The 16,505-nt window shown below is 47.9% G+C and overlaps 1 protein-coding gene across 1 annotated transcript; it reads right to left on the reverse strand.

The window, feature by feature from the left end:
- Positions 1 to 11,515: 11,515 nt before the first annotated feature.
- LOC123153136 (protein transport protein sec31) lies at positions 11,516 to 15,526 on the reverse strand. The gene is made up of 5 exons (XM_044572401.1): positions 15,508 to 15,526; positions 14,799 to 15,396; positions 14,168 to 14,272; positions 13,522 to 13,580; positions 11,516 to 13,398 (listed from the first exon to the last, which is right to left on the reverse strand). The coding sequence occupies exons 1-4, from the start codon at positions 15,524 to 15,526 to the stop codon at positions 13,562 to 13,564; spliced, it is 741 nt and encodes a 246-aa protein (XP_044428336.1). The 3' UTR covers positions 11,516 to 13,398; positions 13,522 to 13,561.
- Between the last annotated feature and the right edge of the window lie 979 nt (positions 15,527 to 16,505).

Consider the following 16,505-nt stretch of genomic DNA (forward strand, 5'->3'; position numbering starts at 1 on the left):
TCCGCAACATGGGGATAGACCCAGCAAAAATCAGCCATAGCAACACTGCCTTTAAAGGAGTAACGCCAGGTCCAGAAGCCCATTGCACGGGCTCCCTGCTACTAGAGGTTATATTCGGCTTCCCCGATAACTTCCGCAGTGAAAAATTAATCTTCCACATCGCTCCGTTCCAAAGCGGCTATCAAGCACTACTCGGACGCGAAGCTTTCGATCGCTTTAACGCAATACCGCATTACGCATCCCTCATGCTTAAGATGCCCCGTCCACGCGGCACCATTACAGTTAATGGAAATATTGAGCGCTCCTTGCGCGCGGAAGACCGTGCGGCTGCCTCGGCAGCCGCACACTAAACGGCCTCACTAACTAAAGCACCTGACATGTCGTTAATACCACGGACACGGTTGGACAAGTCCGGCGCAGTTACATGTAATTGCTACAGGTTTGATGGCTATGCCCCCATTACAATACAAGGGGCTCAAAGCGCGCAAACAAGTGGCAATTAGGCTCAACTTCACTCATCTCGAACTGTACATATTTTCTTTAGTACAACCTACCTTTTTGCACGACAACTTTTCAACTAAAGTACATCTCTTTTACAGATGACCATCGTGCTATGCCCGTCCAGGATACGGCACAACGGAGACACAGGCACAGACGTGCAGCAGGGACCCGTTCCAAGGATTCTTTTTAGATTAAGACCCTGTGTAAACCTTTTTCACTTTCTCTTGTTGATACACATCCCCTGGATTCTTAGTACAATGGAGAAGGATGCTGACGTATTGGCATGTGGCCACGTCAGAATATTGCACGTACCTAGACACCAGGGGCTTATTACAACGGGCACTTTTTAGGCCAGTTTACACCATAAAGACCGAATACCTTAGGGAGTGTTCGGCGTCGCGAGTTTGGCCTTATATGCATCAGCTTCGAATCATGTCTTTGGTCAAATGTTGGGATTGCCCGGCTCCTGTGTTTTGCAGCCTTACGTTCCGCTATATCGGCTAAGGCGGCACCAGGAGAACTACTGCGATTGTGCCCTGATTCATCCGGACGAGCACCTCAGTAGAGAAAGCCGAAAACCGACTGTCATGATATAGCGTGAGACTGGTCAACCACTTGATGACCTACCGGAATCTTTGGGATTTCTCCTCCTTAACGAAGGGCCGTTTTCCGGCCAGGCATGTACGCACCCCGTATTCAGAGGAGTGCGGAGCCACCAGGGGCTATATAGTAGCCCCACCGTCAAACTCCTCTGGCTAAGTGAAAGTGTTAAAGCATTATAGTCCGGTTGCCTAGTTCGTTGCGCTATCACCTCCTTAATGGACCAAGACATTGGATCAAGTGTGAACATGCGTTTTCTGCAAAAAACCCTGCATTATATGTGTGGGGGCTGAAGCCGACGACTGTAATCTTTCAGGTTATATACATATATACATAAACGGCCGCACAGGAGGCATCATAATACTTTCGGGCAAAAGTATAAATACAGCCTTGATAAAATTAATAAAACATTGTTTTTACAATGGGAATACATGTCATTCAAACATAATATTCTTCGAGCACTGGGCCTCTATCGAACGAGCGCCTTCAAGAACTTCTTCAAAATAGCGCTCGGCAGCCACTCGGCCTATGGCCGAACCCTGCGCCGCAACTGTGGTGGCGTCCATCTCCGCCCAGTATGTTTTGACACGGGCAAGGGCCATCTGCGAGCCTTCTATGCACGCTGACCTCTTCATCGCATTAATGTGCGGCACCGCATCAAGGAACTGCTGCACCAACCTAAAATAGTTGTTCGGCTTTGGCCTTTCCGGCCACAAATGATCCACAACAGACCTCATGGCGAGTCTGGACAATCTGTTCAGCTCGGCCCATTCGGCAAGCCGATCAATCAATGGAAGCAGACGCTCTAGAACGTTAAATTGTGACCAGAATAGCTTGTCCACTTCATGATCTGTTTGATCTCGGAAGTATTCGGCCGCATCAACAGCACTCACTGCCAAATCTAGATATGTGTCTGCCGAACTCCACAGCCGATCCAAAGGTGCATACTAAGGATCTCCAAACTTCCTCCGCAGCATGAAGGGTTTCCCAGCCGCGATATCCCCGACTTGACGCAGCTCCTCCGTCTTCGCTCTCATCGCAGAGCGGGTGCCTTTGGTCGCTATCATGGCCTTTTCCAGGTCTGTCGCCTTCGCCCGGTTTTCTTCTTCAAGAAGCTGGCAACGGTCGGCAGTGTCTTTTAACTTTACGGCCATCTTGGCCATTTTCTCTTTGCTCTCGCAATGCACGGCCTTTTCGGCTCTTAACTCTTCGGTCGCCTTTACAGCGGCCGCATTACTACTCCTTGCTTGCTCCTTGGCTCGGGCAAGCTCCGCCTGAAGGGTCTCCACGCTGGCCGCTCCATCTGCAGTCACAACATATTAAAGATACTGGCATCACGCTGCTCTTATTATGTGACGCTCACCAGAAAGGCCACTTACCCTATGCCTCGTCAAGCCGCTCGTTGACAAGCACGATGTCGGCATCTGCCGCATCCAGCTGCCGCTTTATTTCGGCATACCCAATAGTCCGGCTAGCCACCGGAGCCTCCATCACCTGCACATAAAGGCAGTTTGGTTATTACCTGGGACTATGATCTCTATTTGCCACCGTTTTCGATGACAGCCAGAGTCTCAGGGGCTACTATCTACACAGGGCACATCTAAAAATGTGCGGTACTTTTCAAAAATATACATCATTTCACGTACCTTAAAACCCGTCAGTAGACTTATAAAGGCTTCATGCAGCCCACTTTCGGCGGACGAAATCCTTTCAATCACCGTACCCATCAATGAGCGGTGTTCTTCTGAGATAACCGCCTTCTCCAGCAGATCCCTCCGCACATCCGACCGCGCACCAGACAGTGCCGGACTCTTTTGGTTGCTCTCTTCAAGAGCCGGATACTGGGGACTTCGGGTGGCCATAGGATTATCTTCTGGCCTCGCCGGATCTGGAGAGACCCTCCACGACGACACTTCAAGGTCGCCCGCTTCTTGAGCCGGGGAGTCCGGGGGAGGCGTTTCCCTCTCCATCATCTCCGGAAGAAGATCCCCCGAAGACGAGCTCAGCTGAGAAGGGCTACGATCTGAACTACAAGATAAATACTTCAGTTATTTTCCTCAGAAGTAAGGTAGGATATCTTCATTATTAAATACCTTTTGATTACTTACAGCTCGTTAGAGGGCTGATCCCCGCGCGGACATTGTGCGGCAAGAACACCCTTCGAGGCAGGACCCTCTGGCGGAGATTTCTTCTCCCATTTGGAAACCTTGATTTCCGGTTCTTCGGAGGTGGTCCTTTTCCTTCCCCGGGGAGAGAGAGTGTCAGGCTCTTTCTCTCGGTTATCCTCCCTCGCGGAGGTGCTCGTTCCCTTGGTTGGAACAGGTAGCGATGGAGGCCCGCTTTCGCCCTCTTTATTCCCCCCTTCATCTTCCTTCGAGGGCACCAGACAAGGCGCTGGCTCGAGCATCTTTTCCAGCACCGGATTGTCCAAGCCTTCAGGAAGGGGGCCAAACACCGGATCATCTTCGCCATTGTTATCCAGTCCTGGTCAAAGAGCGATTTTTCAGGATGACGTCATGATAAATAAAAGGACGGTGTGTTCGGCCATGGGATTACTTACTTGGGCAGCGGTGCGGTTGCTGCTTAGGCCCACGTCCTCGGTGGTGTCCGGACACTCTATTTGGGGTCCGAAGAACGATTTGTACATCTCCTCGTGCGTCAGGCCGAGGAAATTCTGAATAGTGCGCGGTCCTTCCGGGTTGAATTCCCACATACAGAGGGGCCGGCGTTTGCAAGGCTGGACTCGACGAACCAGCATGACTTGCATTACCATAACCAGACTGAAATCTCCCTCCAAGAGATCTCGGATGTGGCTCTGCAGTATGGGCACGTCATTGGCTGGGCCCCAGCTCAGCCCCCTGCTGATCCATGACATTAGTTGTGGTGGAGGGCCCGAGCGAAAGATGGGAGCGGCTACCCACTTGGCACTTCGGGGAGCTGTGACGTAAAACCATTCCCGTTGCCACAATTCGGACACCTCTGGAAAGGAACCCTTTGGCCATGGAGTGTTGGCAATTTTGCTTATTAAAGCACCTCTGCACACTGCATATTGTCCCTCGACCGTCTTCGGCTTCACATCGAAGGTCTTGAGCCACAAGCCGAAGTGAGGGGTAATGCGGAGGAAGGCTTCATAGACGACAATCAATGACGAGATGTGGAGAAGGGAGTCTGGGGCCAGATCGTGAAAATCAAGCCCATAATAGAACATGAGACCCCTGACAAAGGGATCTAGAGCGAGGCCTAGTCCTCGGAGGAAGTGGGAGACGAACACAACGCTCTTGGGTTCGGGAGTAGGGATGACCTGCCCTCTGGCGGGCAGCCTATGCGAAATTTCAGCGGTCAGGTATATGGCCTCCCTCAACTTCTTGATATCCTCCTCCGTAACGGAGGAAGGCATCCACCGGCCTTGAAGGCTGGATCCGGACATGATTGAAGGTCCGAAGCACCTGACCTGAGCTTTGGGTGTTAGAACTCGAGGCGGGGGAAGGATTCGATTGAGCATGGGAGGGAAGAAGTAAAGGCCTTGTCCCTTTATAAAGAGGGTGAATATCAAGCGTCCTCCTCGTGGCCGTTTGGGACTTGCCTAAAAACTAGGAGTCCTAGGCACGGTTGGGTTACCCACATCCGTATTGATGAGAATCCCGTAATAAGGGGAACACGATCTCTGCGTTGACAAGATGTGTCAAGAAACCGCCTCGCGTTATGTGCGGGGCTGGTTAAAGAAAAATGATTCAAATAATTACCGGGCCGTGGCGTGATGTCATGCTGCCAAAACGTGTCAGCAGATTAGATTTGTGGAAATATTATTCTCTCTACGGTGGTATGTGGAACTTATTTTGCAGGGTCGGACACTATCCTTGTATTCAAACTCTTCTGTGGTGTGTTCGGAGGAGGAACCCGCCTTGCAATGCCGAAGACAACACTACGCGCCGGACTCATCATCATTGAAGCCTGGTTCAGGGGCTACTGAGGGAGTCCTGGATTAGGGGGTCTCCGGACAGCCGGACTATATCCTTTGGCCGGACTGTTGGACTATGAAGATACAAGATTGAAGACTTCGTCCCGTGTCCGGATGGGACTCTACTTGGCGTGGAAGGCAAGCTAGGCAATACGGATATGTATATCTCCTCCTTTGTAACCGACCTTGTGTAACCCTAGCCCCCTCCGGTGTCTATATAAACCGGAGGGTTTTAGTCTGTAGGACAACATACAATCATACCATAGGCTAGCTTCTAGGGTTTAGCCTCTCCGATCTCGTGGCAGATCAACTCTTGTACTACTCATATTATCAAGAATAATCAAGCAGGACGTAGGGTTTTACCTCCATTAAGAGGGCCCGAACCTGGGTAAAACATCGTGTCCCCTGCCTCCTGTTACCATCCTCCTTAGACGCACAGTTCGGGACCCCCTACCCGAGATCCGCCGGTTTTGACACCGACATCATGTTTCACGCGTTGGTTCAAGAAGAATCTTCTGTCGTACCCTTTACATGAGGATTCTTCCGCGGAAGAAAAACTCATATTCGCCTTGTCACAGGGCGCCGAGCACAACCTGATGACCTATGAGGCGTACGATATCAACGGCTACACATTCTACACCGAGGACAAGGACATGAAGCGCGATGGTTATCAGAACTCTGGGGTAACGATGTAATCCTACACCGGTAACGACAAGGACAGATACTAGGGAAGGATCGAGGAGATCTGGGAGTTGAGCTACGCTGGAGAGAAGGTCCCAATGTTCCGTGTCAGATGGGCCAAGAGCGTCATAAAAGAAGACCGGTATTTCACCACCATGGTTATACCCGAAGCCAAATCCAAGACTGCGGGCGCAAACGTCACCGCGAAAAATGAGCCATGGGTACTGGCTTCCCAAGTGGACCAATGCTTCTTCATTACCGACCCGTCAAAGCCCAGTCATGTTGTCGTGAGGAGAGGTAAAAGGAAGATCATCGGAATGGATGGAGTCGCCAATGAGCAAGACTTCGACAAGTACGGCGACTCGAAGATGGAAGATGACGACGACGATGAAGTGCCATACACAACAAGAAGAAGCGGGACCACCCTACCTAAAGGATGTCCGTTCAACAGAAGAACTCTATTTGCAAAAAAGAAGGGCAAGAAGATTGTGAAAAGATAGCTACCTAAGATCGATTGTATTTAAATCATAGTCTTCATTTCTCGATTGTATTTCGACATCTTGAAATGATATTTCTTCTATTCTAGTCCTGATCAATATTGAATTTGTTAATATTTTTTGAATTCATGAATATTTTTAAATTTCATGGGAACTTTTTGAATTCATGAATATTCTTCCAATTTGATGATATTTTTTCATATTCATAAATGTTTTACCAATTCACAAATGAATGCAACTAAAAATCCAAAAAAATTGATGATATTTTTAAATAACAAATTTGATGGTATTTTCAAATAACAAATTTGATGATATTTTCAATTAAAAATAAAAAACAAATTTGATGATATTTTCAAAAAAACAAATTTGATGATATCTTCTGTTCTAGTCCTCATGAAAATAACAAATTTGATAAAAAAACAAATTATTAGATGCAACAAAAAATAATGAAAAAAAGTGACTAATGGCGCACCAGAGGAGGGTGCGCCATTGCTATCAGAAAAAAGTTACTAATGGCGCACCAGAGGATGGTGCGTCATTGTTATCAGTGTTTTTATGGCGCACCCCTAGATGGTGCGCCATTACTAACATTCCCCCCTCTAGCTGGATACCCCTTCGCCCGATCCCCCTTCCCTCTCCCTCACCAGATCCCCTTCCTTCCCTCGCCACACCCGCTCTGACGACCCCCGCGCCTGCTCTGACGACCCCCGCGCCCGCTCCACACCCGCTCCGGCTCCCCTGTTGGATAAGGCCGAGCCAGACCCCTGTGCAAACCCTAGCACCTCCCCACTTCCCCTCCCCTCGCGCTGCTTCACCCGACTAGGTCGTCGCCGTCACTGCATCGTCCCCGCGACCACCGTCATCCCCGCACCCCACCAAGGAGTCCAGGAGCTTTGCAGTGGTCTTGTACGTCATCTACGGTCGCCCATTCGAACTTGACGACTCTGCATCGTGCGGATCGTGGTCTTCTTCCACCTCCGGCCACCGCGGCCTCACCGTCGATCCGCGTCACCTCGTCAACCCCGGCCCCGCACGAGCTCGCCATCGTCTTCCTCTTGGTGAGCTGCACCGGTTCCCCTCCCTCCCTTCGATTTCGTCGCCGTAGACTGTCGCACCACCGCGCCCCAGCTCCTGGTTGCCGCCCCCGTGGCCGTGCTCTCCTCAGGGATTAGGAACTTAATAGTTGAATGTTGAATTGCTGATGCTATCTATTAATAGTTGAACTTAATAGTCAACCTATTAATATTTGTCAGTTTTGAAAAATTAGTTTATTCGGTTACTGAAAATTCAGTTACAGTTAGGCACACAAATTTCAGAACTTTGGTTTGCCCTAGTACCTGGTGTTTGTAGAAAACTAGGAGTGTCAATGTGCCCTAGTACTTGATGTTCACTTTTTTTGCTATCTAAATTGAGTGTCATTATTTTGTTTGCACCTGTTCTTATATGGGTGAAACTTCACTTGTTTTTAGGCTAGTGCAGGGTGTCGCTTTATTCTGTAAAGATGATGATCATCTTTTACAGAAAACAATTTGTGTGCTAAACAAAGGTTAGGTTCAGAGATAGTGCTGCATTGTTGAGTTTTACTCCTTTTGATGTAGTAAATTTATTGACTGGTGTTTATCTTTCCCTGTTCCATTGAGTAGTAAATCATTATTGGCTTCTATAGATGTCAGCATGCTCCCTTTCTACTCATTTTGGAGAACCTATTCTTCACTTCTAAGAGTTGTTGTATTGAATGGTAGTTCTCATCCATTGGGGTTTTGATTGACATGGCACATTTGCAATGGAGTTTTATATATCTTTAGCATGCTTTAAATTATAAAATTCTAATATTCAGTATTGACAGGTTATTGAGGTAGTTGATATGGACACAAAGAAGTGTTGATTGTATTCTACATGGAACTGTTATGCAGTGTTGGTTGTTAGTCTGATATGAATCTACAAGTGCTGATTTTCCTTGGTATATGTTGTGTTCAGTTTTGGCAGGAGTTCGGAACAGTTAGGCAAAGGTCATGTCTCCGACCATCGTGTCGTGATGATTTTGCAGGTCCCCCGAGAGGCCCTTGAGTTTGCCGGAATGTCGATTAACTTCCGTTCCGGCAAATTCGGGTACTCCAATGTCCTATTTTCAGCAAAGGTCATGTTGTTCCGTGAATTTTAGCATGACTTTGCTAAAAATAGGACATATGGGGTACTTGCGACTAATGCATGGGCCGGGGTATCTTAGTACTTAATTAAGTAGGATCAACTGCCTCAGCATCAACCTAGCTAGGGTGCCTCGGCCTCGATAAACCATAAATGATGAAAACTTAACTTAGCATTTAGGGTGCCTCAGCATCGACAAAACCTAAATTATAAAACCTTGGCTTTTAGGGTGCCTCGGTGTCGCTAAAAACCTAAATGATGAAAGCTTAGGCTTTTAGGGTGCCTCGGCGTCGACAAACCCTAAACGATAAAAGCTTAGCTTTTCGGATGCCTCGGTGTCGACAAACCCTAAATGATGAGACCATGATCTTGTTCCTTGACAATAACCAACTTTTTGACCAAACTTTTTTCCTATTTAGAGCAAAACATGGCCCACAACAATGAGGTCGGCGGTTCGGGCAAGAAATTCTGGGAGCTGTCCCAGGAGATGGAGGAAGAACCTCACCGCTATGAGGACGCCGTGGAAGACACCGATCCTAACTACACAACCCCTAGTGGCGTCGGGGATGACACCACTGATGGTGCCGCCAAGGATGCCACCACTGATGATGGCAGCGCACGCACAGATGGCAGCCAACCGAAGAGGCAATGGAAGGACCGGCGCCCGAACGTGCTCCGCACCGTCAAGGAGGAATTTACTCAAGTGAACTCCGACGGGCATCCAACGGCGTCCAAAGAATTAGTCAAGGGGTACTCGCTTCAGCTTGGGTGCATTCTCCGGAGCACCGTCTCGATCAACACCGAGAACCTAAGGCATAAGGACCGAGGGAATTTGCGCAACCTCCTCTTCACAAAGCTGCATGAACGATACAAGTTCCCCACTGACTTTGTAAACACACGCCTCTCAGGGAATAAAGTGAACAGTGCCACCCTCACGACGATGAGCACGGCCCTGTCTACTTGGAGAAGCGCTGTGAAGAGAATGATTGACAAAGGTGATAGTTATGAGAAGATCAAGGCGGAAAATCCTTCGATCAGTGAAGATGACTACAAGGAGTTCAAGATCAAGTGCAAGAGCAGTGCAACCTCCGAATCAAGTCAGTGGGGGAAAGAAATGCGGGAGTTGAACTTAGGGGAACACAAACTCGGTCCCGGCGGTTACAAAGTGGCGGAGCCTATATGGGACAAGGAGGACGCGGAGCGTGCCGAGCAAGGCCTACCGCCCCGCTTCGAGAAATACCGTGACAAGCAGACCAGGAACTATGTCAGGGCCCGGTACAAGGAGGACCCGGTAACAAAGGAGCTTACCACGGATCCGAAGACCAGGGCGCTTGAGCTTGTTCTAGTAAGGAATACACCCCCGCGTAATTAGCTCCATATGGTTGCATTCTAATTAATGAAGCCAAATTTCTAAATGGTTCACAATCCTTCCGCAGGAGACTGGAAGCAGTAGCGCAGGGTCGTCTCAGAGCACCCCTTGGGACATCACTCTAAATAGGGCGTTGAACGTAATGAAAAACAAGGATAAGCTTAGTAAGCCGTCGTCAGCTGGTCATGTGGCCGGCAAAGGCTTGTCCACAAAATGGTCGTCATACTATAATGCTGGTGGGCGAAAAGAGAGAAAGACCAGCTCGGAAAGCCAGTCGCGCGAGGTTCAAGAACTCAAGGCACAAGTGGCGCGGATTTCGGAGATTGTCCAAGAGCAAGTGCAACAACAACTGGGATCGACGCTCACCGCCATTGTGCCTATTGATTCAGGGGCTGACGACGTGGATTGCGGGCGGCCAACAGGGGCCGCCCCCGGTTCCCAGCTTCACGGCCAGCAACTCGCACAACGCGCGGGTGGCGCCATTGGTGTCTCCGGCGGAGGCGGTATTGGTGTCTCCGACGCCAGCACGGGCATTGGAGCTTAATGCACCCGGGTGTATGCCGGTCGGCACCTCGGCAGCAAGCGGCCCCTCCATCAGTTGCACGCTCGCCGTTGGCGGTGCCTCGACATTAGCCGAGCTCGACGCCATCACGGTAACTAATTAAGCCTCTCGTCTGATGACTTCATCTCCTTGCCTTTGACTGGGCATCCCTGACGCTCTACATGTTTTCGCAGGGCGCCGCCGACGTTCCATGCACTCTCCTGCACTTCGTGGGTGGCGAGTTGATCGATGTCGCCAAGGGCAGAATCTTCAAACGGGCAACCCCGTGTTCCACGGTAATCCGATGCCACCCACCGTGTATAGGGTTGAACTGGTTCGGGTGCTGCCAGGCTGCGACGAGTTGTTACCTCCGATTCGACCCACTGGGGCCGACAAAGATGATGTGATGACCCTCAGCGCCTGCGTAAGCTGGCCCCTGCTTTGGCCGAAGAGCCTGATTCGTTTGGGGGCGAGGGACACCACCCCACAGATAACACCGCCAGTCGTGCCGGCGCCAAGCCATGGCAAGACCGCCGCAACGCTACCGGACATGCCGGACATCCCTATGGCACAGGATCCGAACATGCATATGGCACAGGATCCGGACGACAACGACAACAACGATGGTACATTTACCAACGTCGATAAGTACTTTGCCGAACATGGGTACGGTGACGAATTCTTCGGGCCTCCTTCTCAAGAACCCAACCCTGAAAACACTACACCATGGTCAAGTTTTGGCGACAGAACTACCTGTTGGCATAGGGTACCTTTGCCGACAGATAAATTGTAGCTAACACATATGCTGACAGAAGATAAAACAGTCGGAGGACTTGCTGTTGGGAAAGGTATTGCCGACAGAAGTTCACTCGCCGACACTTTTTTTGTCAGCATACACCCTACCTACACCGACAGATAATCTGTCAATGTACACCCTACCTATGCCGACACATGGCGAGTCAATATACACCCTACCTATGCTGACACATGGTAAGTCAATGTACACCCAACCTATGCCAACACTTAGTCTATCTAAAGGCATTTAGTATTGCCGACACATGGTTTGTCTAGTTAGGGGTTTACTTTTGCCTGCACTTTCTGCATTGGAATGTTTTTGCCGACATATAAACTGTTGGTAAGATGGTGCACAGCCAAAACAACAATTGGATACTGCTCTAATTCAAATGTTATATACAATGCTCAACTGTTATCCACAAACAATATCAAGATGAACACATTGCACGATCATTGATAAAATGGTAACAAAAATACACACACACATATTGTTCACAGGTTCAAACACAAGTCAATCTTCACAAAAGCAAAGTTTGGCCATCTTGGCAACCATCCAGAAAACACAAATCACATAAAAGGACCCCTATTCGCTGCTCTAAAATAGTTCAAACACTAAATGGTCCAAACAATTGAGTAATATCCATGACCACAAGATTTCTACTCCAGAACACTTGAGCACCAGTCCAGAACACACATAAGATTCATGATTACAATTAAGTTGGCTGGTCCTGAGCCTGCACGCCCTCTCTTTTACTATCTTGCATCTTGCATCTTCCTTTTTTCCTTTCTCCAGAGAAAACATCATTCTACACACAACTTCCTTCCTGATCTTCTTCTCCCTAGCATCGGATCGCCAATCAACCAAGCACCTGCAGCTCCGCGGTGCATGCTCATGTCCAAGTCTCCCACTCCATCCGCCACCACGCCCATGCCCAGCTGCTGATAGGCCCTGTAATCATTTGCTCCACCCCTGCCACTCTAATGTTCGAGCTCCTCCTATACCCACTTCTCATATTCTTCCGAGTGATTTGAACCTGCAGAAGTTAGCATATACTTTCAAGATAAAACTAATACTCAGCTATGTTACATGAAGATGCCATTCAATCTACATGACTGTTAAATGCATATCTCCTAGCAGTCCACATTCTACATGTGTAATGTGTTAAAAGCACCTCGAGATTTTCTTATTGTTTCAGATAGCACTACGTGCTCAACATCACACATTAAATGGTTGGAGAATCATGACAATTCTTCTTTGGGCTGGTCCTTAAGTTTAGAGAATAGAAGATCTACTACCAAATTAGCCTAAAACAACACAATTCTAGGTCCAACGCCTTGGCATATACAGCCAGATATGATGTTTGTTCCTTAAACTATGCATGCAAGTGTGCAATATCTCATGTCTAAGGAATGAATGAAATTTCTGACTTCCTAGAGAGGGTCATGGACTTCAAAAGAGCTCATTAAAATTCCAGAAAAAAAGAGCTAATCGAAATTCCAGCAAAATAAAGAGCTAATCAAAATTGGGCGACACATATGTATACAATCTCCGCATTTCCAACTTTCTGTCAATTCGAGCAGAAAACTGGGAGATTGTTTCCTAGAGCATGTGCAACAGCCACAACCCCAGGGCCAAGATAGTACAAAACTGAAATGAAAATAGAAGAGTATTACAGGTATGGAAAAGCAGGAAGGCCTCATAGTCATTCGCGACATAGTTGGTTCAGAATGTCTGCTCACAAGCTATTTACCTATTTTGCCATCGGACAATTAAAAAGAATACTTGTATTGCAGTGAGATTTTTAGTTTGCATCAGTCAAATCACACATTACCAGTACCAGCTCTAAATTCCGCATATTGCAGCAATAACTTGTAAGACATGTTAGAAATAGGAGCACTGAAGTACACCCATCTAAATAATAGATCACCATTGTTACAATTCAAATACAGTAAATTTTGCACCAAATATAATTTGCTTTCTATAAGATGCTACCTGAAAAACCCAAGCTCGTATTTACAACCAAATAAAGTAAATGCCCACTCTATTCCCATTGTGTATCATTTAATAGCTTAGTACCACCCTCCCAGAATGTAAAGGTAATTAGAATATTTTGGGAATATTAAGATATGCAATCGAATGGTACAGAGTCATATGTCATTACACTTAGGAGTAAAATACCTAACTTATATGCTTGAGAGATTACCTTACGTTTCACGACATTACCTAATATTTACACCGCTCATCAGAACGGATTCTTCTACAAGGAACAAGCAACCCAATAAGTTCACGGCTAGCACACATCACTTTCTCCTGTCATTTGTTAGATTAATTAAAATTTCAAACTTGCAGGCACAGTCATAGGATGTAAGATAAATTCTTCTAAACTGGATATGCATAAAGTGAGCATAATAGAACCTGTTCTTCGCAACTGACCTGCTTCCACCATGTGACATTGTAGTCTCGATCCTACTATCTACATCCCATTGGAACAACTGCAAAGGGAGGAAAAACCATTAGAAAACCTATAACCAGAACCAAGCAAGAATACTAAGTCCAGTCCAACTTTATGCTGCATTAGGGTGTGGACCTTCTACAACTTCGAGTGGTCTTTTTATGAGCATATTATCAGCTTTCATGAGCATGTTATCAGCCTAGTTGTGCAAAAACAAAATCGAGTGGTATTACATGAGGATTACAATTTAAAAAAGGTCTTTTCTTGGACTAACATGTATTATGTTTGTAAATCATTCAGAACAAAAAGTAACTTACTTCTGAACTTAGAGAGTCGAGTATCTTAAGTCCTAAATAGAAGAAAGCTTCCCGGCATGCAATCTTCGTATCTGTATATTTTTGCCTCCTGATGGAGGCGTTTCATGAGTAGTCTCGTGTTGACCTTACTGCCGAAGTGCACTCTACACTATCAGGCGTTTTCTTTTCTTTCCTCTGCTCCCTTAGAGGCCTTTATAGATTCTTGTTCAAATCTTAATACAGAAGCAAAACTGCTACTTTTAGTCAGAAAAAATAAACAGAAGAGCAAAAGTTTGCAATTCTAAACATGTTGTGTTAGCAATAGACCAACCTAATATCATTGCCTCTATGATGTTCCTGTAGTCGAGATCCACCAACTCGCCACGGACCCAGGTCATCTGACCAGACGCCTTGACATTCCGTCACCCACCGCTTCCTATTTTAGGGAAGAAAAAAACATTATACCAGCATGCATTAGCTGTGTGAAAATCATTCAGATGAGCTGGAAGACAAATTGAAGAAAATACAAAAAGAAAATCATATTAGTATCGCTGCAAGCAAGACCAATTGAAGTTTCCAATTGAAGTTTCAATTGATATGATTTTACACATATATTATTCAGCCCATATACCGGCATCAGAAAATACAAAAAGAAATATAAAACCATGAAGCATCAGAAACTACAAGATGTTACAGAACAAACAACATTCAGTTCTACAACAAAGTTGAAGCCAACTCAATCGTTTGCACTATATAACTTAGAAATACGTATTGACAATCAAAAGTGCTTCATGTAAATAGGAATAAGAACTGTAGAATAAACAGATCTTAGCAGAAGATATGGAAGTGTTACCCTAATTTTCAGAGTTCAGCAATGACATATGGTTTAAAGTTCAGCAATGCACAAGCACGCATTGTGCAGCAGTACAGAAAAGGATATCTCAGGAGGAGCCGATGCTTACCTATTGGAAAAGACGAGTCTGTGCGGAGATCTGCAGCAACAGACGGCTGGCTTCAGGAGGGGCGCAGCGGTATGGAGAGCTCGTGGATGGATCTCTATCGGCGGCAGCAGGAACGGGGAGCACGGGTGGAGAGCTCGTGGCAGGGCTGGGGCCCGGGGCGGGGTCGACAGGGGAGAAGCGCGAGGAAGATGGCGGACGAAGTTGGGGGCGGGAGGATGGGGATCAAGGGAGGGGGTTGATCCCTGAGCATGAGGACGGCGGCTGGATCTCAGGCAGAGCGCGAGGACGGCGGCTAGATCTCCGGCGGAGCGCGAGGACGGCGGCTGGATCTCGGGCGGAGCGCGATAACGGCTGCTGGATCTCGGGCGGAGCGCGAGGACGGCGGCTGGATCTCGGACAGAGCGCGAGGACGGCGGCGACAACAGCAGTACCGTGGGTGGAGAGCGAATACGGCGGCGACGGCGGCAGGGCGTGGGTTGAGAGCGCGGACGAGGGGATAGGGATGGGAAGGGCGGCGGCTGGCACAGGTCGGTTATGGACTTGGTCGATTTGAGGGGTATTTTGCACGGGCCAGCCAAAAGAAATTCCCGTCTCGCGCCTAAATGGCACGCCAACTTTCCAAGTTTCGGGATTTTGAAAAGAAAAAAATTCCAAGGTTCAGTCGCTTGACACGTGTGCACATACGCCGACACTTATTCCGTGTTCATACACCCTTCGTACGGCGACATATTGGATGTCACTAAGCATGTACCTACGCCGACACTTATTCCGTGTCCATACACCCTACATACGACGACATATTGGATGTCACTAAGCATGTACCTACGCCGACACATAAATTGTTAGGACCCACACATGTGCCGACACACAACATGTTGTTAGCCAGTTGCCGACAGCTAAGTCGTTGCTTTGTAGTTGCTGACACATAGTGTGTCAACAATGATGTATCTACGCCGACACATGGTCCAAGGACAAAACTTCATAGCTACCCCGACAGTTTTTTCGTGGAGACTAGTGGACCTTTGCCAACAGAAGTGTGTCACATAAGCTCTACCGTGGTGTAGTGAAAAGACGACCGCGATCATGCTGGCACCACGGAGCAACCAAATTGCAACAGGCGTCGTCTGACGTTCAGTTCTCAGGAGACGCCTCCAGCTGCCGCCTTCACCGAGCCTCATATAGCCGAGGTGCCAAATATTATCAGCCCCAACACACTCAAGAAGACGGTCTGTAAGCAGAACTCGATCCCATTACAGCAGAAGAAGAAGGGACGGAAAAAAAAGAGTAACAAGGGTGCCAGCCAGGCGGCACCGAGTACGATCCGTGCTCAGGACGGTCCACCTTCACCTAAGGATATCTCGAGGAGGGTGCATGTGGCGGGTAGGCCGATGCTACCGACTAATCTGCTCAATGCTGCAACCGATGCTATGCGGAGTCTGCATGATAGTGTTCTTTCTTTGGAGAAGCGGCGTCTCTCCGAGAATGATGTGGCATACCCGGTTTTTATGGCCAAGGTGCCAGAGGGCAAGGGCTTTGTAGATAACGCCATCGGGGGTACAATCGTCCTGCGGTTTAATGACATCTTCGCTATGTTTAACCTTCATCCGCTGCACTACACCTTCGTTCGGCTATTTTCGCTGAGTATGGAGATGTGGATCATTAGAGACAAGACCCCGGACATCGTGATAGTCGACCCCTTCTACATGT

Source organism: Triticum aestivum, chromosome 7A (genome assembly GCF_018294505.1).
Source record: "Triticum aestivum cultivar Chinese Spring chromosome 7A, IWGSC CS RefSeq v2.1, whole genome shotgun sequence".
In the NCBI taxonomy this organism is placed as follows: domain Eukaryota; kingdom Viridiplantae; phylum Streptophyta; class Magnoliopsida; order Poales; family Poaceae; genus Triticum; species Triticum aestivum.